Genomic DNA, 23750 nt, shown 5'->3' on the forward strand with positions numbered 1-23750 from the left:
ATTAGATCGGTAGACCGAGTGCCTGAACAACTGTGGATGGAGGTTTGTAGCACTGTACAGGAGGTGGTAACCAAAACCATCCCGAAGAAAAGAAATTCAAGAAGGCAAAGTGGTTGTCTGAGAAGGCCTTACGAATAGTGAGAAAACAAGAGAAGCCAAAGGCAAAGGAAAAAGGCAAGATTTACCCATCTGAATGCAGAGTTCCAGAGAATAGCAAGGAGAGATAAGAAAGCCTTAAGTGAACCATGCAAAGAAACAGAAGAAAACAATAGAATGGGAAAAACTAGAATCTCTTCAAAACAAATTGGAGATACCAAGGGAACATTTTATGCAAAGACGGGCACAATAAAGGACAGAAGTGGCAAGGACCTAATAGAAGTAGAAGAGATTGAAAAAAGGTGGCAAGGACCTAATAGAAAAGAAGAGATTGAAAAAAGGTGGCAAGAATACACAGAAGAATACACAGGCACAAAAAAAGGTCTTGATGACTGGGATAACCATGAAGGTGTAGTCACTCACCTAGAGCCAGACATCCTGGAGTGTGAAGTCAAGTGGGCCTTAGGAAGCATTCCTAGCTAGTGATGATGGAATTCCAGCTGAGTTATTTAAATCCTAAAAGATGATGCTGTTAAAATCCCAAAAGATGATGGTGTGGAAGTGCTGCACTCAATATGCCAGCAAATTTGGAAAACTCAGCAGTGGCCACAGGACTGGAAAAGGTTAGTTTTCATTCCAATCCCAAAGAAAGGCAATGCCAAAGAATGCTCAAACTACCATACAATTTCACTCATTTATAAACTATTTCCCAAATTAACAGAAAATAAGAGAAACTAAATTTCTATTACTTTTAAGTAAGACATTAAAAACAATCTTACAGAAGCAACAAACACAAGTATTTTAAGAATTTCAATTCATATAATTAAGACAAATCTTGGGCTTCACTGGTGGCTCAGTGGTAAAGAATCCGCCTGCCAATGCAGGAGACACAGGTTCGATCCCTGATCCAGGAAGATCCCACATGTCGTGGAGCTACTAAGCCCATGTGCCGCGATGAGTAGTGAGCCTGTGCTCTGAAGCGTGGGAGCCCCAGCTACGGAAGTCTGGGCGTCCGAGAGCCCATGCTCTGCCAGGAGAGAAGCACCACAGTGAGAAGCCTGCACACCGCACCTAAAGAGCAGCCCCTGCTCGGCACGAAGGAAAAGCACACACAGCAATGAAGACCCAGGACAGCCATGAATAAATAAGTAAGAGTTAAAAACAAGGCAAATCTTGGACCAATTAAACTTATATGGAGTATAATGCAAGGGTATTTTTTCTAAGTGAGAACTCAGTCTGCTGTCTCATGAAGAGACATGTTAATCTGAAGCCCCTAAATTTCTTATGCTGGTCTGACTAGGTAAGTTAACATCACTCTTACATAATATTTGGAAGAGCTAGAAACATAAAATATGTGTTCAAGTAAACTGAATCAGAAGGCAATGGCACCCCACTCCAGTACTCTTGCCTGGAAAATCCCATGGATGGAGGAGCCTGGTAGGCTGCAGTCCATGTGGTCGCTTGAGGGTCGGACACGACTGAGTGACTTCACTTTCACTTTTCACTTTCATGCATTGAAGAAGGAACTGGCAACCCACTCCAGTGTTCTTGCTTGGAGAATCCCAGGGACCGGGGAGCCTGGTGGGCTGCCGTCTATGGGATCGCACAGAGTCGGACACGACTGAAGTGACTTTGCGGCAAGCGGAATCATAATTCCGACAGATGTTTTTATAACATCAGTTGTGTCCTGCAGTATGTCAGCTTGAACATAATCTTCAAGATCTTCAGGTAACCTAAAACTTTGGACTAATATTAAACTAAATCAATGGATAATCATTGAGTACCTATTTGCAATGATTTGTAATCACTGAGCACCTAATTGTAAGATTCAATACTGAAATATTGCCATGCATAATTTTAAGTTCATATATATCTGCTTGTATTTATGTACTACGGAGGGGCTATCTTTGGGTCATACATGTAACGGACATGTTTATTTTTCCAATTTTAAGATTTCAAAATTATGTGTATTCGTGAGCTTTGCACTCTAAAAAAAATGCTTACATATGATAGTTTTCAAGTTACTTTCAATCTTCTCTGAAATCAAAGTTATTTTGGTTAAAAGTTATAATTAATATTGGTAGCTGACCAAGAAAAAATAGTGACAGAAAAATAAAACTGAGAATCAGGATAATGGAATGAGTTTTTCTAGGACAAAGAGTTTTGTCCTGAAGCGTCTATATGCTCCAAAATGTGAAAAAGAAGTACATTTAAGAAGAGAGAACAAGAACCAGAAAATAAACTACAGTGTGTTAAAAATTTGACAATTTCCCTAGCTTTGATGTACTTACTCACAAGAAGGGAAGGAAGAGCTTGTAAAACTTCTCAAAACCAAACTAGAATTTGGTTTTCTGTTACAATAATCATGTTCTTAAAGAGCTTGAAAAGAGACTGAGTTGCTCTTTAACTTCTACATAATCTGCTTGGATTTTCCATATCTCATCAGAGTAATTTGCTTTGCTTTGACTTTACAATGTCCTTTTTACTAAAAGGAAGACCAAAAATAAAACAAACGTTTCCATTTGTCAAAGATGTAAGTTTCCTTAAAATAGTTCTGCCTTCTGTATTTAAATATTTTATTTCATTTTTAATTAAATGGGAAACCAACTATTCTCAGACACAAGCAATTAAATTTCCTCAAAATCTTTTGTTTTTGCTTTCCAAAGATTGGATCTTAAATAGACATTTCAGGATGCATTCTACACTGTCTTTGAGATTCCTCAGAGCCCTTTGGAAAATCATAAACTTTTGTACTTATTACTAGTACACAAATATTTGAACTCAATTCACAATTTATGGTGTGTTACAACAGTATCATTGAAACTAAGGGTAAAAAGATCTCATACTTACTACAATCGTGTCATGGCCACAAGACATTTGCCTGCAAGTTACACATTAAATCGCATATTCAGGGACCAAATAGAAAAGCCACGATTGAGCTGAGAGCACACCAGACAACATACACGTGAGGAAGAACCGTGAACTCTTTGACTTGAATTGTACCTTGCACATAGTCTAATCAGTGTTTTTCTTAACTTTACAGATGAGAAGAGTGAAATTCAAGAGGTAAAATGATTCAACTCCAAACCCAGTTCTTCCCATGACAATTGTGTTACCAACAATACTCTATTATCAACATGCCTAATATATTAGGCAAAAAGGTACGGAATTGAAACCTTTCCACTATTTTTCCCACCCAACAAAACCCCAAAAGAGCCATCAATATATGGTAAATATGTTAAAAGCAAAGAGATTACAAATACAAGGTTTTCTATTGCAAAGAACAGAAATTTTGAGCTTTGGCTTTTCATCTTCTTGTTCTGAAATAATGGACAAGCTTAGCCTGGAACATACAGTTGGTACTACTACAAAAGAGAAACTAGTAAAATGTGATTGCTAAAAATAAACTTTTTCTTGGCTGGTTCTCCTAAGTATAAACTAAGTATTAGTATCAGCATGCTTCAGGAAAAGGTACCTGGAAACATTTATCTGCTTTCCTCAACTTAAAAATTTGTTTTATACAAAGTCATTTAAACAAAATTACTTAAGGAGAAATGATCACTAAAAACAAACTATCTCGTGCTTAACTGGAGTTGCATTTATTATAGTCTTGTACTCTTTGTACTAAAATTGGGATTCTCAGGATGTCAATAAAAATGTATACTGATCTGTCTAGAAAAACAGCCAAAGCTTTACAAATCTCATTTTGTATAACTGCTTAACAAATGAAATGTTTTCATCATGCCTCCATTTAATTTTCCCAGAAATTTCACTTCATATTTTTGAGAAAATACTTAAGTGAACTATTCCTTTGAAATATCTCTCACAGGAAAGTTTTAAAGATTTATACCTTGTATGGTAACTTATTCATAGTAGCAAATCAATGTAGTTGTCACAATGAAAAGCAAATACATTTCTAACCTTTGGGTTTTTGGGGAATTAATTACATTAGGGGACCCATTGGAGAAGGAAATGGCAAGGTCGCGAAGATTCAGACACGACCGAGCGACTTCACTTTCACTTTTCACTTTCATGCATTGGAGAAGGAAATGGCAACCCACTCCAGTGTTCTTGCCTGGAGAATCCCAGGGACGAGGGAGCCTGGTGGGCTGCCGTCTATGGGGTCACACAGAGTCGGACACGACTGAAGTGACTTAGCAGCAGCAGTAGGGGACCCACAATCCTTTAATTAGCTAATATATTTTAACATTTTGCTAAGGAGACAAGGCATTGGGAACACTAATGTAACAGCATTTATGTAATACCTCTTGAAACTATGTACTGAGTGTTTTTCGTGTTACAAAATAAAAATAAAGAAAGCAGGCTCTACAAAATAGCTTAGAAAAACAAGTTTTCTATTTATTTAAAAATAAGTTTGTAGTTACTACATTGCAGGGACAGGAATTCTTACACATACATTCTAGTTTGTATAAAAGGATTCAAAGAATTATGCTTCAAAACTAACATAGAAAGTGTCCACCTAACAGTAAAGAAAGGTCCAATCAATATGTACAAAAAGAAAGGGCACTGCTATTCTGGTGTGAGACTGCCGTTTATAACATGATACTTCAGGTTTCCAGAAAGAAAAACCAAAAACCTCAATAAAGCTAAATAATTAATTTCTTTTTAAAACTCTGTTACTTATTACATACAACAGATTTGCTTGTGTTTAACGTTGTTTTCTGTACAAAATAAGCATTTTAATTTGAAAATGTGTCAGTTTCAACATTAACCCTCTAGGTCAGTTACTTTTCAAAAATTGAGCTACATTCTACACGTCTAAATATCATGTGACAGGATTTAACAGTTGTCTAAAAGATCTTTAAGTAAGACCCCATCTTCTTGCAGTTTTAATATGGTCCAAAAATGTAACTTTGTATTTTGTCTCAATTTATAACATTTCATTGTGATCAATCAACACAGCACAATCTTAAAAGTAACGAGCATGTGTACATCTGCATCATAGGTGTGTGTACTATTTATCATCTCAAACCTATTTTCTTAGCTCCTTAAACGTAGAAACTCAGAGCCACCCACTATTATGTATTTGGTTTGTGCCATATAAGGTTAATTTCCTGATGATTTTATCTGCATTAAAAAAGTATTTAAACACAGAGCTATCAAAACTAAAAATAATATATATATATTTATAGCTCATATTATTTTCTAATTGTTTTATTACAGTGTGTACAAGGTTAATATCTGGAGCGTCAAAAGTGGTACTTACAGTCTTCTGACTCAATGTGACCTCTTCTTGGGTATTGTACATAGTACAAAATGACTTTCCATCTGGAGTGCTTAGCTCAGTATAATTAAGAACAAAAACAGCTTCTCAATAAATGTAATATTTAGTTCAAATCACTTGGAAACTTGGGACCTGAGAGGAACTGCAAGGAGGGAAGTGAGGAAAAGGTGTATTTTTCAATTTTAGTTGGAAAATAAATTGTCACCTAAATTTAACTAAACCACTTCTCAACCTGTTTTAAAACAATCTAAAAAAACTAAATATTGGATAATCCACAGAGCATAAAAGTACTTCCCCTTTTGTGACTTTTACAATCATGTATTTCCCGCATATAAAGAGGACACTTGTAGCCCTTTTAACACTCAAGTATCTTGGTCCTTTCAACCTACTCAAAAATAAGTTTCAGGTGAACAAAAACATTCAGAATAACAGTTTGACTTCATTAGGTAGAAAACAGTCAAAATTGCTTCCAGTTGACATCTGAGAGAGAGGTATATATGCATGTATAAAATGGAATGCTAGAATTAAACACTATAAACTGGAGAAGCTAATTTATATTACAAATCATATATCAAAACATGTAAATAATGCTACTAGCATTATAAACTAAAAATGTTACTTGAATACTTTTGTTAAAATGTCTGATTAACCTACTGCATTGCAGATAAGGAAGAGTTTAAAATGTTAACATACATGCTACAAGGATCTTTTGTTGATCAGTGTATATTACATATTCATGTCCAAGTGATACTAGATTCAGCCAAACTTCATGTCTCAGATGTGACCTAAGCAAGCTCACAAATACTCTGCACATTTATTCTAAATAAATTTAAAGAGGAAGATCATTTTGTGACAATACTATCAGTCTTCAAATTTGTGATGTGCAATAATAAAAACAATGAAAACAAGGCCAAATCTTTAGTTCATGAATATATGCATAAAATGGTCCAATGCCATAATAGTAGACTGAAAAGAATACACTTTTTTTTTAAAGTATATTTCTACTGCCCAAAGTTATCGGACTGTAATCAGACTGTTTATCTGCTCATCTACAACATTCTCTAATTTTATAACATTTCACTGGAACTTGAGAATGTTGGGGTCAAAGGAGAGAATAGTATTAGGGTTAGGTACTTAAAAATACAATTTTTCTAAGAATGTAACCAAAAGTTGTATTCTGAAACTTTGAATAAACTTAGTATTCTTTTATTGCTCACCTAAGACAACCGCCAACATTTCCTTTGACCTATAAACAGTATATACCTGGTGTTAAATGACTCCAAGAAGAGATTTTTCTAATGGTCAACACAGAACAAGACTATGGTGATAACTTAAATTTCTCAATTCAACTTTGCAGTGTATAGAAGTTAAATTATAAAAATATAAAATCTAGATATATCTGGTTATTACTAATACATTTTAAGTGTTTCAATTACAAAGAAGCTGATCCAAGTCATTTTTGCCTAGGAAACCAGTGTCTAATAATATGCAAATAAGGTCATAAGTATATGGTGCCTTTAGAATGCACTGGAATAATATTTACTTCTTGCAGGTAAGATGGTAAATACTCGTTTCTTTTGCTCAAGTGTTAGAACTAATACACCCTACTAGCAGTGAATTTCACTCCTAAGACTGTGTACGCTCTTCCCTTCTCTGTACACACCTTAAAACTATACACATATTTTTTACAAAAATGGATTTTATAGCCTTATTTTCTAATACAATGCAGATACCATCAGGAAATTACATGTTTCAAATAGATTGCCTTCAAAAGCAACAAATTAATGACTTAAATTTCAAACATACACACTATTATATCCAGTAATGGTGTAACTGAGAGACTCGTTTCACTATACAACCAAGCCATCCATTTCTGCATTATGAAGAGTTTAACTACTGAACTTTAATTATATAGTTAAATATATTTGTTAGAAAAAAATAAATATACAAAAAACCTGAAAAATTTGAAATTATTTTCAACTGCAAAATCACAGCAATCCAGTTAAGATCTGGAAAATGGTTTACTTAATTTCACAGGAGAATTTCTGTACAAATTTAGTTACAAACAATCTAAAAAGCCCAAATGTGTGACTTTCCATTCTTTTTCAAGACATAATCAACTGACAGCTAACATTTATCCCTACCAGAAATATTACACAAGTAATTATGTAATGTATTTTGCCAAGGTTCAATTAAAGACATTATTCTTCTACACCAGGGCCATGCTGATACATATTTTCCCCATCCTCGCTTTTTAAAAATGTAGTATCTGAAAATTTTGGTTACATTTTTGTACCATACCAGTCCTCAGAAAATACTACATTCTTTAAACTTTTAAAAAAATGGACAATAATCTTTAAACAATAGAAATGGTATTTATGTCGGTTTTTAAGGTATAAAATAACTAACTGTACCATAAACAAATAAATAACTGCTTTCCTTTTCCATAGCAGTACATATAGCAATACATTCTCCTAAGTCATATAGTTATCATTTACAATAGACAACTTAATTTTACTAATGATGCAAAAAATAATAGAATACAAGGCACAATCATTAAATGGAATTTTTCTTGGGTGTATACTGACATACCAGCGTGAAGGATACCATAAAAAGTGCAGAAAAAACACAATGTGCAATGAGACCACTGTATAAAACATGATTGCATAAAAAGTGATTTGGCCTATTTTTAAACCTTTAATAATTGAAAATAACCAATCTTCCCCTTAAAATTAAACTATAAAGTATGACCTTTTAAAATTATTTTTATTCTACCACTATCTAAAAAATCCTGATAAAAGAATTTATACCTGGGTAATAGCATATAAGTATGTGTTTGTATATATATTCAATTATACCCATTTGTCAATATATACACATACACACACAGACACATTTCTTTGTAAGTCATTTTAGCCTATTAGATATGTCTAAAGTTTAGAAATGACATTAATCCAGATTAACAAGTAAACATCAAATCCCATACCTTTTTCCTGTTATTTTCCTTGAATCCTTTAACCACTTAAACATTTTCTCTAAAACATCTCTGTCAAAGGACCCACCAGTGCATTATTTTCTACTATTAGTACCAAAAAAAGATACATCTCAGCATAACTCTTTAATAACTTGCTCTTTAGAATAATATATAGCCTTTCCAATATTGAAAAAGTGTATGCTGTCCTGACAGTCAAAAACAGGCTTTCCACTGCACTGATTCTCAGTCTTTGGCACAATAAACAGAGATTGAGTGATTGACATAAGAATCAAGGTCTGAAAAATTAGACAGTCAAATGTTTTCCAATGTGGATATGTTTCCTTTTTATCAGTACATTTTTCTCTTAAGTTTGGCAGAAATGGAATACAGCAAAAGCCTCCTCTAGATTCTCTGTAGATGAACATTCTATAATTAAAATTAAACTTTTCAGGGTATCAAATGGTGGGAATTTTAAATTTATCTTTAGAGGAAACACAATTCTTAATTCACTGCTACTCTGGTTAACACCTGTCCTCCTAGGGGCAAGACTTCTGTATAAACAGAAATGTACCTGGCTTGGTCAAAAATAATTCATTTTAACATAAAATGCTCTATCACTAAGGAATATTATACGCTCCTTAAGAGTGTAGCAGAACTGTCTTTTCCAGAAATAAATTGGGAGTTCATTATAGAGCCTCAATTTCTTTTGCTTTGAACAGTAAATGAAATGAATGTTGAAATGCATAACCTATCTAAGGGCAATAAATAGCAAACATTTAAAATATATATGTATATATTTATATATATATATTCATTTAAAGAAGTGAAGCGTCTTGTAAGTTTGTTTTTTTGCAAATCAAATCATAACATTCCCATATCCGTCATAGCAGCAAGGAAGCAGAAGCCTTAGTTCTACATACTCCTTAACTGTACCTGCTTTATAGATTTTGAAGTAAAATATTTTGGTGCAAGTTACCACCCAATTAAATTAGCTTTTGCTTTTTCAGTCAACTTTCGGACTCGTCCTCTACTAGAGGTTCCAAAAGTCAAAGAAGTGTCTTCAAACAACAGCTGCCTTTGCTCCTCTTCAGAGTCATCCTCATTATAGAAGGCTGTCCTTCGACCTTGATTTCTAGTTCTCATGTGAGGTTCAGAGCCTTTAAGTTCCTCAAACTCCTCCTCCTCATCCATGGGATCATCTGTCTTTTTTCGGTTACTTCTCCTTAGCATTTTAACACTTGTAGGAACTATGAGATCTGAGTCTAGTTTTTGTGTCTTCATCTTCCTTTTGGGTTTTCTGCCTCCACGACTCTTTTTCTGTAACAAATCCTCCTTTATGATATTAGTTTCAGAAAGAAAACTGCAGGTTGAGGAAGGAACTACTTCATCCCTGATGGGATGCACGCTATTTTGCTCCGAAACTTCAGGCTTTGTGTACTGGAGCTTTTTGGGCTTCCGACCCCTCTTCTTGTGTGTAACTTCACCACTGCTGTTATTAACTTCCACCTTAGGCTTCCTCCCAGGTCCCCTCTTCACAAGCTTAGACGGCTGCCCTCCATGGCCGTTTACTTGAATGCTTCCAGGTACAAGAGCATTGTTTCTACAGTCTGCTGAAAGGCAACAACAGTACACTTAATATATGAAATTGCTCTCTTATCTGACCCTTGAACTAGTCAGTAAGCCTCACTGCTATACTTACACATCATGATATAATCCTAATTTTTTTTTTTTACTACTTTGAGAAAAAGAACTGACAAAAAGTTAATAGCTTAAAGATATTATTGATCTTCTATTTAAAACTCACAGAGGAGAAACATCCTTAATGAAGTCACTGACGACTTGACAAGAGAGAAATCAAAATCAGCAAATAAATGACCTAATAGTGCAAATTATGATAAAGCTAGAAATTAGCCAAGTTTCTTACTCCTACTACCTTTACTACACATTCTAATGTATAAGCATTGTTTTCATTATACAAAGTAACCCTGTTTACTCATATGGAACTTCACCATAACAAAACATTTTAGGGTTTACTCCATTAACAGGATTTTCCTATATTCCTACTATCAAGTAGTTCAATTATGGAAAATAATCTTAGCATAAAACCTATGGCCTTTAAGCTTTGTAATCTGAATAAATAAGCGTTATCATCCCCTCTACTTTCCTCTAATCATTTTTGTTACTACAGATGGAAGTGGAAAAAGGGACTATCAAAACTGGAATGAGTCTAATGCTTATTTAACCCTCTACTGGATGTGATGACCATGACTCTCTGATGTCAGGGAAGAATTTATACTCTAAATATTTCGTTACATTCCTCAGAAGTAAAAAAGGATTTCCTCTTCTACTAACTCCTATGCAAAAGGTTTGAGAATACATCTACTGGAATAATTTATACCCGTTGTTCTCCATAGACACTACTATGGCTCTGATACATCTATCCTTTTTACAAAAGTAGAAATAAATTACTCTTGCTCACAGAATTTTTAAAAGAGGGTTAAGAAAAATAGCTAAATGGCAGTTTTCTTCACAAGCTCTTTTTTTGGGAACAGTCCTATCTCCTATGTTACTGAACGGCAAATGATTGATTTATCATCATAAGCAATACTAGCTGCATGTATCAATCAAATCCACCATGTGTGTTAAAATCCCATTATAACAAACTCTGTAATAAAGGCTATTATGCTTTATTAAAAAAAATCTGAAGATCAAATTCTAGATTTGTAGGAACTGCAAATCATGAACTGCCTTTCTATGGTAAAAAAAAAAAAAAAAAGAAAATGCTTATTACCCTTTCAGATGAAGAAAAAGATGACAAACATGCACTACTACTTTTTTCTTCCAAAATTCTATACTTTGTGCCATTAAAGAGAATGCTTCTTCATTTTTTGTCCTGAGCTTCAATCATAGAGTGCTTTGTAAATTTCAAGAAGTAACTGTCTCAGAGGTGGAGTATCTGAGCCAAGAGCAGGGGAAGAAGGCAAAGCCCTCAAACCCTGACCCCAAAGTACTAATAACTTTTCTTCATATTAGTGGTTTTGCATAACAGGGGAGTGGTGAATGTGTGTGTGCATGAAGTAATCAGGTATTTTCCAACAACAACCCTTAGTTGGCCTGAGGACTCTTTAAGATTCTGTGCTATCTTTCCATTTGTTTTACATAAGACTACTGGTAAATAAATATCCAGTGAATATATCCTACAAAGGTTCTACAGACTAGCTTCAAGGACTCTAGGAGGTAAGGGGGTGGGATGGGGTGTAGTAGGTAGGTGTGTGTGTATGTTACTCGCTCATTCGTGTCTGACTCTTTGTAACTCTACAGACTGTAGCCCACCAGGCTCCTCTGTCTGTAAGATTCTCCAGGCAAGAATATTGGAGTGGGTTGCCATTCCCTTCTTCAGGGGATCTTCCCGACCCACAAATCGAACCCAGGTCTCCTGCCTTGCAGGTAGATTCTTTACCATCTGAGCTATCAGGGAAGCCCTTGAATTGGCCCAAATTTTGTGTGGATATGCCTATGTGCATTTTTGGGGGAAAAAAACTACAAGGTCTTCAAACTTGACAAAATACATTACCTAAAAAGGTTAAGAATCAATGCAGTTCTTTAAAAAAGGAATTCAAGAGCTAAATAGCTTTTGAAATCATTCATTTGGACCTGTATTATCCTGTGATAGTATTACCACTAACCATGTGGCAACTGAGCACTTGAAATGTAACTGCAATTGAGCAACTGAATTTTTAATTAAATTTGAATATTGAGGCAGTATACATTTTGAAATACTGATTACACACTGAAATGATATTTTGGATATAATGGAGTAAATAAAATACACTGTTAAAACTGGTAATTTCACCTGTTTGCTGTTGCTATATGTGGTTACAAGAACACATGTGGCTTGTATTGTATTTCAATTGTAAAATCCCATGGGCGGAGGAGCCTGGAAGGCTGCAGTCCATGGGATCGCTAAGAGTTGGACATGACTGAGCGACTTCACTTTCACCTTTCACTTTCACGCACTGGAGAAGGAAATGGTGGCCCACTCCAGTGTTCTTGCCTGGAGAATCCTAGAGAAGGGGGAGCCTGGTGGGCTGCCGTCTCTGGGGTCGCACAGAGTTGGACACGACTGAAGCGACTAAGCAGCAGCAGCAGCAGCAGCTCTTGTTTCTAATAGTGTTCAAGTACCAACAAAGTCATCATTAATGAGTTATGTAATAGCTTATCATATTTCTTTACTGTACTGGCATATGTAATACCCAAAACCTATCAATCAAACTGGCTACTGAACCTCCCCTATCATAATGCTAGAACCAATTCTCTACATACGTTTGATTTCTCCAGAATTCAGGACTAACAGAAGCAAGGCCAATATAAAACATTCAAAACTCTGAATTCAGTTCAGAAAGGAAGCTAGTATAAAAATGTAAAACACTCACATATAAAGTCACTTGCTGATTTATTTAAACATTGTCTACTATATACTAAGTACAGGTAATTAAAATATGAGCAAACACGAGTTTGGATTCTACTGGAGATAGACAATGTAAAAAAGAATAACTCTATCAACATTATAAGGGCCACAAAGGCAATGAATAGGAAACAACCAGTAAGGGAAAAAAAAATTCAAAAAAAGGAAGAAATGACAAGAATATTTAGGGACTTTCAAGTGTTTTAGGATGGCGGGGACAGAAAAGGGAGAAAGAAAATTAAGGACAGCTGCAATGTTAGGCAACGTTGTTATACAAGACTCTTCACTGCTTGACATAAACAACATTACATTCTGATTCCACGTATGATTTGAAGGAAGGGAAGGATCTTAATTCTGCGTGTGTGTGTGTCTTGTGCACATGATGAGAAAGGAGGTCACTGAACGGTGGAAGATGGACTGAGTAAGGAAGAGTTGAGAACTGAGGCAGGGATAGCAGTTACAAGAGCATGACAGTTTGTGGAAATGAAAATGGAACAGAGGAAATGGATTCAGGAGATGTTAAGGAGGCAGAAAGAAACAAGCAGATTTGGTTGCTGAAGAGAAGGCTAGGATGACTCACTGATTTTAAGCTTATTTAGGTGGGTAGATCCCAAAATCATTAATCAAAATGGGGTCGTTTCAGTACAAAAATTAAATTGTGAGAGGTTTCTTGGGGGAATACTGAAAAGGAAACGGTCTAGACATACTCTGGAAGTCATGACAAAAAATGCATATCCTTGAGCTGTCTGCTACCAAGAAGACCTAATTGTTTTAACATGTCATATGTTGTATTTTATCAGTTACTTTCTCCATCCTTCAAACATAAAGGCTTTACAATGAAAATGTGTAGACAAAAGAATCTGGAATAATTTAATATTTAAGAATATGGATTATTTAAAGATCAATATGTTGAATTTTGTGATGTAAAAAACTTGAAAAAAAAATTTTTTTTTAATGCTATACTGGGTTAGCTAAATTCAACTTATTTAAACTTATTGGAGATACTTTTTTGGGTTCTGTAATAATTAAGTTTAAAACTATTAAATCTGTTACCATTAAAAAGCCTTTGATTTTAGAATATGATTTTATTTTTCATACAGCAAGTTTTTCTTGGCTTTTAAAATTTAATAATAATACCGTTTGCTTTTGGTATGAATCAAAAGATGTCTCAGTAAATTTATCAACTGATACAGAATATGTGACTTTTAAATGAGCAACCTAAAAAAATGAATGTGTTATCTCCAATAGAATCATCATTTGTAAGTCTACGGTACCTTGCTCAATGACAGGTGATGACTTTGAGAGAGGGGGTGTCTTTGAGAGCACAGATGATTTCATTTTACGTTTGGCTGGCTTTTCCTTTTCCATATTTTCTTTTGTAGAATTATTCCTAGTGCCATGACTAAAATTGGACTGACCAGGACTTGAAAGAGTATTCAAGGTTTTGGAATGTTTCACAGAATTCTCTAGAACTAAAACACACATACAGGAGATTACAAGCTAAGAGTTAAATTATTTAACCTTCAAACAAGCAAGAAGGTTACGATTACTTTTAATGTGAATTGTGTGAATTAGCCAATAAGACAAAACCTGGAGGATGCTTAAACCTTCTGTAAGAAATCTACTTTCAAAAAGGGAAAAGGCTTACATAATAATTTCAGTCCTTTCAGAAGCTATCCAGTCACCAAAAGATTATCAAGGCAAGTGCTAGCAAACTGCTATCAAGTCTGGCTTCCAGGATTTAAACTCAGGCAGTCTGGATCAGATTTGCCATTTTTCCCACCATTTTAAGCATTATCTTATACTGACACTCCTAAACCTCAGTATCTTTTGTCAATAAAACAAAATTTTTTAAGAAATGCAAAAATGATAAAGAAAAGGAAAACTAACAATAAAGAAGAGTAAAATTCTGGTGTCTGCTGGAATTTACTTAATCTAATATATCCCATTTGGCAAAGTAAGTTACTTAAAAAATGCATTATATACACACACACACACACACACACACACACACATCCGTTTAGAAACTGTAGCTGATTCTTACCTGTTTTCCCCGGCATTGCAGATGTGTTAGCTTTTGAAATAAAAGTCTTTGCTGCTGAAGAAGTAGATGGTTGCTCAGTGGTAACTGGATCTACCACCACTCGATTGCTTCTGGTTCGAACCACAGAACTGGATTCCGTTTTACCATTTATCTGAGCAGTGTTGTGCCTTGGTGGTATTGACCGTGTAGGTGCAGAGAATGGAGAGGTAGTAATATCTGACTTCAGCTGGGGTTTTAAGATCCTCTTTTTCCTTTCAGGGCTGTAAATAAAATAGTATCATTAGTCATTCTTATAATTCTATGGGAATGAATAAAATAGTTTTATAATACTGCTGGATTCAATATTTGTACTGTTATGAAATATGTTAAAATATGAGATTTGTAGTGGATTTCATATGGTTGTGAGCCTTTGAAAAGTGAATATTTAGTGAAGGATTGCTGTAAATGCTATAGTTATATGACAGAAAGCATGATGCCATCACTATCCTAAAAATGCTATTTAACTGTACAGATTTAGCAGTTTGAATTTAAGCACTTACACTAGTATAGCTTTAGTTAAAAGATTAAAAATCCTCCACATCATAGGAACTTGCATGTCAAATATATCATTCTGCAATATAGGGAATAGTAAAGGAAGTATTAAAAAACACCAAGTTCTACCACTTAGATGACAAAGTTATATAGATCAGTTGATGATATTTAAAAGAAATCAAATACCTTGATGCGGCACTACTGGAAACAGAGCTGCTTCTATTTCTTTTCCTCCTCCTTTTTGTTATTGTATTTCTTTTATGAAAACGAAGGGCAGATTTATAATCTGATAAAACTGAACTAATGTGTTCTTCAAAAAAAGCAGATAGGCGCAAACTCATGCTGTAAATCTGTAAAGAAAAAAAAACCGTTCAAACATTCTGCAAAGAAAATGGCTGTTCAGAAAATACTAACATACAAATTTAAATATTTTTCTAGCAAAACTTTTTTAGAATTTAAAATGTTGCTTTTTCTCAATCTCTTTTGACAAACACTAAAACTGAAGCATTATTAAAATTATTTTTTTATTTAGCATTATGACAAATTATTTCTGTATTTGGCCAAAGAAAGTTTTACTCATTTTTTTTTAAATTATATGAGCATTATACGGAAAAAAATGCTCCTTTCCAGAAAGTAGAACATCGCTGAAAAAGTTAAGCACATGTACCTCTAACATGTATCAGGACAGTATCTATTCAACTACACGATCTTCAAGAAAAGTAACATTCCTAAACATTAAATGACATCAGGAATTTTCACAGAAGAAATAAAACAGAAAGATGTGAATTCTTCTTCCCCCTAGGTTAAGAACCTAATAGAAAGTTTGTCAACTTAGCTCTAAATTTTAATTAAACATAGGATTTAGTTACTTAACATACATTTCTATTATTTTCATTTAATTCAGACAGAAAAAAAGCAATTAAATTATATACCCTTGATCTTTTGCTTGGTGTATATGCTTTGGAATTACTAAAAATAAGTCTGACATCTTTACATAACTCCATTGGTGACTCATAATTCCCAGCCTCTAAAGTCTCTCTAACGGTAGCAAAATCCATTGGAGTGTCAATGATGTCTCTGTAGTCCTAAGAGAAGGAAAACAGGTCATATTATTAATAGTAATGATGATGCATTATTTCTCATAAAAGAGATTCATATACAATTTCTGTAATGACTGCAACTACTAGAACAATCATTTCTTATTTCCCTCTTCAAGGTATCTTTTTTCCCAAGTCATTTTTTATTTTTATTTTTTCATGTCCCTAACTTTCTATTGCAATCAACACAAGATTTCTCTCATTCAAGAACTTATAAATTCTGCTTTTTTTTTGGCCTTCAGAAAGAGGCAAAGTATCGAGTTGTGTTGGGAAAAGGAGATTAAAACAATATTGAAAAACTCAGTTCTAAAACTACAAGTTTGATGTAAAAAAAAACCCAAAAGTTTATGCTACACATAAACTCTTAAGGCTGCTTATTCACTGAAACATAATTGTATCTTTAAAACTGACATACAAACAATAAAAACAACGGAAATATAACATCACATTAACGTGAAGGGCTTAGTTCTGCTAATTTCAACTTCAGTAATACAATTAGTACATTTGGGAACTTTGCACAAATCAAGAATTATGAATGTAAACATCTGTCACAAAGTCTTTACACTTCATTTTATGGAGGAAAGTACAATCACTCAATCTCCCGTACTCAACTGTGTATAAAATAAAGCAACAAATTAGAAGTAATAGAAACAGACAAACGAAATGAGTAAAAAGCAACAAACTAGTATAAAATGATCTGAATATGGTTATCTTTTAAGAGGAATAAATAATACTACACCTTCTCCACAGCCCCAGAATATATAATTGTATTTTTTAAAATATAGTAACTTGACTCTACCCCATTAAGTTTAAATTATGATCAAGTATGTTTGACCATAAAGCAAACAGTAAAACTGCCTTTTACCAACAGGGACAGTTTTCTTTCTTTTTTTACAATCTGCAATGCCTTTTATTTTCATTTCTTGTCTTAACTGCACTGGCTACCATTTGCTGTACTATGTTAAATAGCGGTGGTGAGAATAACAGCGGATATTTTTGCATCACTCACAATCTTAGGGGGAAAGCATTCAGTTTTTCATGTTTAAGCATGAGGTCTGCTGTAGGTTTTTTAACAGATGTTCTTTATCAAGTTATGGAAGTTCCCTTTTATTCCTAGTTTTTTTAAGAGTTTGTTTTTATCATTAATGTTGTTGTTTTCTTACATTATGTAGATCTAGTTGATATTCATTCATCATAGGGCCAGCTATACTAATTATCTTTCTGTATTCTTGATACTCTTTTGACACTTGGGGGGCCATACAGGCCTAAGGAGAGACTGCCTCTTTCCGAGGGCTAGGCAATTCTTAGAAATAGCAAAGGGTTGTGCTAGGAATATATCTTTCATATGCAAACTGACCATGTCCTTAAGCAATCCTCACACACCAACCAGTATTTCCTCTGCCCTGAATCATCCTGGGTCAGGAATTAGTATTAAGACAACTAGAGACCACCCTCCTTCCCTGAAGTCCACTGGAGTAATTCAAACTAGCCCATCTTAAGCTGGTGACTAGGCCCAGCCTTGCCTCTCACGGAAATCTCTGGCCTAAGGTTTTCCTTTCCTCCTATTTTCTGCAACCTGACTAAAACCTTATGCTCGCCCTGAGCCTTAAGTGGCATCTGGTGAACCCCTCTCTGGGACATGCAAGTATAATAAATTTCTTCCTTCCAAGACTCATTCTCATTTCCTCCCATGGCCACAACGATTACAGTGTACCATACCCAATGTGTACATTCTTAAAACAAATGTGCTCTGAATTTTGTCAAATCCCTTTTCTGCATTGATATGATGTCATTTTTCCCTTAGTAATTAATTACAATGATTGATTTTTAAATACTGAACCAGCCTTATATCCCTGAGAAAAAAAAAACCCACTTAGGGTACAAAACCATTTTTATATACTGGTGAATTCTATTTGCTGATATTTTATTAGGAATTTTTGCATTTTCTTCTTTAGTACTGTTTTTGACACCAGGATAATAACTGGTTTCATAGAATGAGTACAGAAGCATTCCTTATCTTGAGGAAGAGTGCAGAATTTGTGTTAATTCTTTAAACATCTGGCAGAATTTTTCAGTGAGGACACCTGGGCTTAGAAATTATGAAATACATACTTGGGCTTTCAAGAAACAAAGGGAAATCCACAGGTTCCAAAAACAAAGAGAAATGAAAATCAGAGCACTACAGCATTAGCTTATTTCTTCTTAGAGGTTTTCAGATGGTAGGGTTTGAATTAGTCTAATTTATCACACTGTCAGAATTAAAGATTTATCTTCTACATTTAAGATTACATGTTTCTTGATTTTTAAATGATAAGAAAAGAGTCATTTTATGGTATCTATCAATGAAATTTCTGTATTTCACCACTGCAAATTAGAATACATACATAACAAAACTTATTATAAAAGCCACAACAGATACCACAACCAGGTCATGATCTCTTATAAAAAATTTAATTATCATTTGAAACCATGCAATCTTTAATAACTAAAACAAAGAATACAAAAATTATTCAAAATTAAATTTAGATTGCTAAGATTGCAATCAAAAAATAAATACTTATAACATGTTTACTCAAACTTTCTACCATGAATTCCATAAAAATCATAAATTGGCATAACCTACATATACAATAACACCACTTTACATTTACATAGTTTCAATTTAAAATCTATTTTAATGTTTAATAATAAGTAGTAATAGTCTCATTCCATTTCTATAACTCTGTAATAATGATTTAGAGATTTTTATTAATCTTAGAGATTATAATTATTATTAATAAGTATTATTGTTTCTTAATTTCCATAATAAATCCATAAAAAGAGAATGGAAAAGGATATGGTAAAAATATACCAGATATAAAAACTAAGTGACTTGCTCAAAACTGTAGAACTGGTAAGAGGCAGAGCTGGGACAATAACTCAATTCTTTGGAGTCTTAGTCCAGGGCTACTTCTTTTTTACCACATTGTTCAATTTAGATGCTCTACATAATCAGATGGATAATGGGAACATGTTTCAAATAAAAAGTAAATAAACTATAATCATAAAAATAAATAGTAAACTGTCATGTATAAGATACATATATATATACACAAAAATCAAAGTGGCAAGTATTCTCAGAAATACTTACTGGATATTCAAGAAGATCTACTGGCTGGCGGAAAGGCTCCGAATCTTCACATTGAAATATGAGATTTAACAATTCTTGACACTGTTTCTTCCATGCTTGAATATCGTAAGACTGTGCTCTGTTACGTAATCTTCTTCTAGGCTGATGGTCCTAAATTAAATGTTCAAATATATCAATAAAATAACATATAATACAATTTTCATTTTTAATCTTGGATAACTAGGTAATAATAGAGTAATTCAGATAAAAGAAAGCATCACTCATCTAGTTCTGAAAACCATGCATTTTTGTGATGGAAGTTGATTTGGAAGTAATACTTAATCTATCTTTGAAACTACTAAAAGTAAAAAACTGCTCAATACATTTTAATTCATATAAAGTACTTTGCTAAAACAAAAATTTATTACCTTCCTTTTCCGGGTAGAAGTTCCTGGCACATCAGCATCTTCTTTCTCTTCTTCCTTTGAAGCAAGAATTTATCAGATTAATAAAATATTCAAGGTTCCACTATATTCTACAGTCTTTTAATAGCAATTATCTCCTTTATATTCTGGAAAACCCATAGTATATATGATACTGTAACACTTAACTGACTCATTTTAAAAAGTCTCCCTCCACCCACTGTTTAAAACAATTTTAACTGAAACAATTCTGACTCTTTTTTTTTTTTAAGTTAACTGAGAGCATTAGGCAAAAAAAAATTTCATAATAGCAGTTGTCTGAAAACTACTATGTGTAAATTTCTTTTTATATATAGGACACAACCAATGTAGTAATCGTAATGAAATATTAAATACCTCAGAGTCAGACAAAACTTTCTTCTTCATTGAATTGTAGAGTGGAATTATGTTATAACAAGTCTGATCCCTAAATAACAAGGAAATGTTAGTATACAAGACTGGAGTCACGAGATTTTTGTCCTTTAAACCTGTTACTAAAACCAGATTTTAAGATAAAACTTTTGAGCTGAAGACTTTCTTCATCAGTTAACTCCAAAACCCTATGCACACACATCTGCCCCTGCCCCTCCCCTCCCCTCCACATGAAGCCTCTACCCTGGCCCATTTCATCACACCAAGCCCAATTCCCATCTCAGGATTTGCTCAGGTCACTGCTGTGCCTAGAATACTTTCCCTCCTTCTTCGGTCTACAAGAGATAGCTAGTTTACCTCCTGTCTTCTGTTCCTTCTTCCTTTTATTCTTAAGCATAGGCATTCCCTAAAATTTTGTCCTTAGCTATCGTCCATACCTTTTGCCCAGGTCATCTTATATATCTGCAGTTTTTCTGTGTTAATGAACTCCAAATTCCTATAACTTGGTTTGACTCTTCAGGTGATTGCTACCATCATCTAAAATTCCCATGTCTACATCCAATTGTCATTTCCCACTCTCCCTTTTCAACTTTTTTTCATTCACACAGTAAGGAATGGTTTTTTGTATCTCTTCCTTTGCCTCCTCCTCATATACCCAATCACCGGTCAAGTTCTGTGATTCCACTTTCAAAATCTCTTGACATCTGCCTGCTTCTCACTTTCATAAATTAAGTTTCCCTCACTTCTTACTTGGTCAGCTATCGAAGTCAATCTGCAGTCAAATTAGTATTTTTTAAAGCAATTTGCATCATGTTATTCTCATGTTAAAATAATTTCAATAGTCCTTCGCTTTCTGTCTCTTCCCCATCAGTTAACACTAGACACTGCATTCAAATTAGTATTTTTCAGGCACAGCATGCCTCATGCTATTCTCATGCACAAATATTTTCAATAGCCTCTTGCTTCCTATGCTCCTATTTTAAGTATAATTTGTTAGATCAGCATTTGAGGTCCTCTGTGATATGGTCCAAACTCAAGTTTAGCACTTCTACCACTATTACTTCTGCTCATGTACTCTCTACTTCACCTGATTTCAATGTACTCAATTCCCTTAACAAATCTTTACTTCTCTCCCTCATGCCATTCCCCATCCCTGGAAGTTCTTTGTTCCCATCTAACTTTTGAATCACTATCTACCTTGTCCATACATCTTAACACGTATCTCCCTGTGCCTGAAATCCCACTCTCATAGCCAGAAGTGACCCTATCCTTCATCTAAACATTCACACAAACTCTTTTTACCTTTTCCCTGTATTACAATTAGTCACAGATTTATCTACCCTATAAAGCTGTATTAACAGGGTAATTATGCATTTCTATCTCCAAGTATCTATTACAACATTTTGTATGTATCTATTACTTGAAATTTGGCCAAATAACTCAATTAAAAAGTAGTTACCAAAATTTCAAGACATACAAAACATCCTGAAAAGTACTACCAGCCGAAAGTGGTTTTCAACAAATTATATACCATTAAAAAACTGTATATATCTAAAACCACTTTTAGATATATACAACATAATGCACTATTATTTTAGTCTATTTTCATAAGGCATTTCAAAATAACTATTTGAAAGAAATACAATTTCAAAGCCTATTCCAAACATAAAAATAGTGACTTCATCTAAATTAATTTGCTAAAATATCAATGGATCATGTGATTCTACTGATCCCTATTTCTTTGGAAAAGTAGATGTTCATAACATACATGATAAAACACAAAATTAAAAATTTTAGTTAAGATATTATAAATTTTATAACCAAGTTATATAAACAGTTTCCTGAGGATAACTAAATTTTTATTATCTTGATTATCAATTTTATTGAAAATCAGCAAAAGCCTAGCAACAGCAGCCCTGGAACTACTCACTACTTGAAATGCAAAGCATTTCCTTAGAGAATAAAGTAGAGGAAGGGCATTAAGCTTACTGTACTAATTTTCTTTGGTGGTTTTTCATATAGGAATTACCTACATTCCTTAGCAAAACAAACAAAAACAAACCCACCTAACACCAAGAAAAGGGACCCTATGATTATGCTGAGTCATGAGAATGAAGCTGAATATGTTTAAATAAAAAGCCTCAATAATCCCTTTATATAAAAATGAAAGCTGATAGCAGGAGAGTATTGAAACTTAAATTATAAAATATCCTATTCGATTAATGAGAAAAAAATTATCAAATATAAATAACCTTAATACAAATTCAGAGCTGTATTTTATACAAAACATATGATCCACTCCTCTAGCTTCAGTTTAGAAGACTCAACTCATTCTATGAATACATAAAATCCATAAGACAAGGAAATAAAAACCCTACTGTCTGAAATATAGCTATCACTCTTGGTACGGGATTAATTAATGGGGAAATAAACTTCACTTTGAAGAAAAAAGCCTTGAATGTTCAAGTTCAGTTTCCTGCTGACCTATTTGAATACTTTTTCATCAACCTGACAGGGATAATACAATATTAAGGTGAAAGGTTCTCAAATAAAATGGCAGACAATCATGTACTGTGAAAATCAAACAAGTTAACCTCTAAAAGATTTAATTTTCTTAACTGTAAATTACAGATAATGACCTCTCCCACCTGTTAGATTTTTATTTGACTTAGAAGAGCTTATTTAGCTAAAACATTGCATGTTCAATAAAAGCTTGCTATTATTATCCAACATTAGATTTAGAGAAACATCCATGTTTTCTTATGTAAATCAGAACACAACTGTAATACAATCTCTATGATTTCATAATTATTATTAGCCAATGAACTTACATATGCTTCCTATTTGGAGAGGACCTGTGGTTGTATCACAGCACATATTTGTGTAGTATGACAAGGCGTCTAATAAAAAATGATTGCATTCTATGTTTTGACATTTTACATTTTAAAATACCACCATTAATTATTACAGTAATATAATTAAGTGTGGAAAAATAACTCACTTTATAAAATGTAGAAGAAGATCAGTCACAAATTTAGCAGATTTCACAATAGGGCTTCCAGGCTCATTAAATGTTCGTGTATTATGCTCTATATATCGAACTTCCCACATTAGGGAAGAAACTCGCCTTTAAACAAACAAAATGCAGAAGTCTTATTAGCCTCTTTAGAATAAACTTAGAAATACATAAACACATTTTAAAACCAAGACATTCTGACTTTTTAATTGCAGTCTTAAATCAATTATAAAACTCACACCTTAAAAAACTGTTCAAAAAAAAAAAACTGAATCTCAGTTGTGTCACAGGGTAAAAAAAGAGTAGCAATATTATATATTGGCATAGAAAATATCCGGAT

The 23750-nt window shown here is 33.7% G+C and overlaps 1 protein-coding gene across 5 annotated transcripts in view; it reads right to left on the reverse strand.

The window, feature by feature from the left end:
- Positions 1 to 4430: 4430 nt before the first annotated feature.
- Positions 4431 to 23750, reverse strand: part of PHIP (pleckstrin homology domain interacting protein) — a 128352-nt gene continuing 109032 nt past the window's right edge. For 2 of the 5 annotated variants that reach the window (XM_059890069.1, XM_024996922.2), the window contains exons 32-40: positions 23396 to 23521; positions 20380 to 20449; positions 19990 to 20043; positions 19583 to 19732; positions 16288 to 16440; positions 15542 to 15705; positions 14825 to 15084; positions 14055 to 14252; positions 4431 to 9925 (exon numbers count right to left, since the gene is read on the reverse strand). In XM_059890069.1, the coding sequence (XP_059746052.1) occupies positions 9288 to 9925; positions 14055 to 14252; positions 14825 to 15084; positions 15542 to 15705; positions 16288 to 16440; positions 19583 to 19732; positions 19990 to 20043; positions 20380 to 20449; positions 23396 to 23521 (1813 nt within the window). In that variant the 3' untranslated portion in view covers positions 4431 to 9287. The remainder of the gene's footprint in view (positions 9926 to 14054; positions 14253 to 14824; positions 15085 to 15541; positions 15706 to 16287; positions 16441 to 19582; positions 19733 to 19989; positions 20044 to 20379; positions 20450 to 23395; positions 23522 to 23750) is intronic. The other 3 variants (XM_024996923.2, XM_024996925.2, XM_024996924.2) reach the window with 3 other exon arrangements.

This window comes from Bos taurus, chromosome 9, assembly GCF_002263795.3.
Source record: "Bos taurus isolate L1 Dominette 01449 registration number 42190680 breed Hereford chromosome 9, ARS-UCD2.0, whole genome shotgun sequence".
Lineage (NCBI taxonomy): Eukaryota > Metazoa > Chordata > Mammalia > Artiodactyla > Bovidae > Bos > Bos taurus.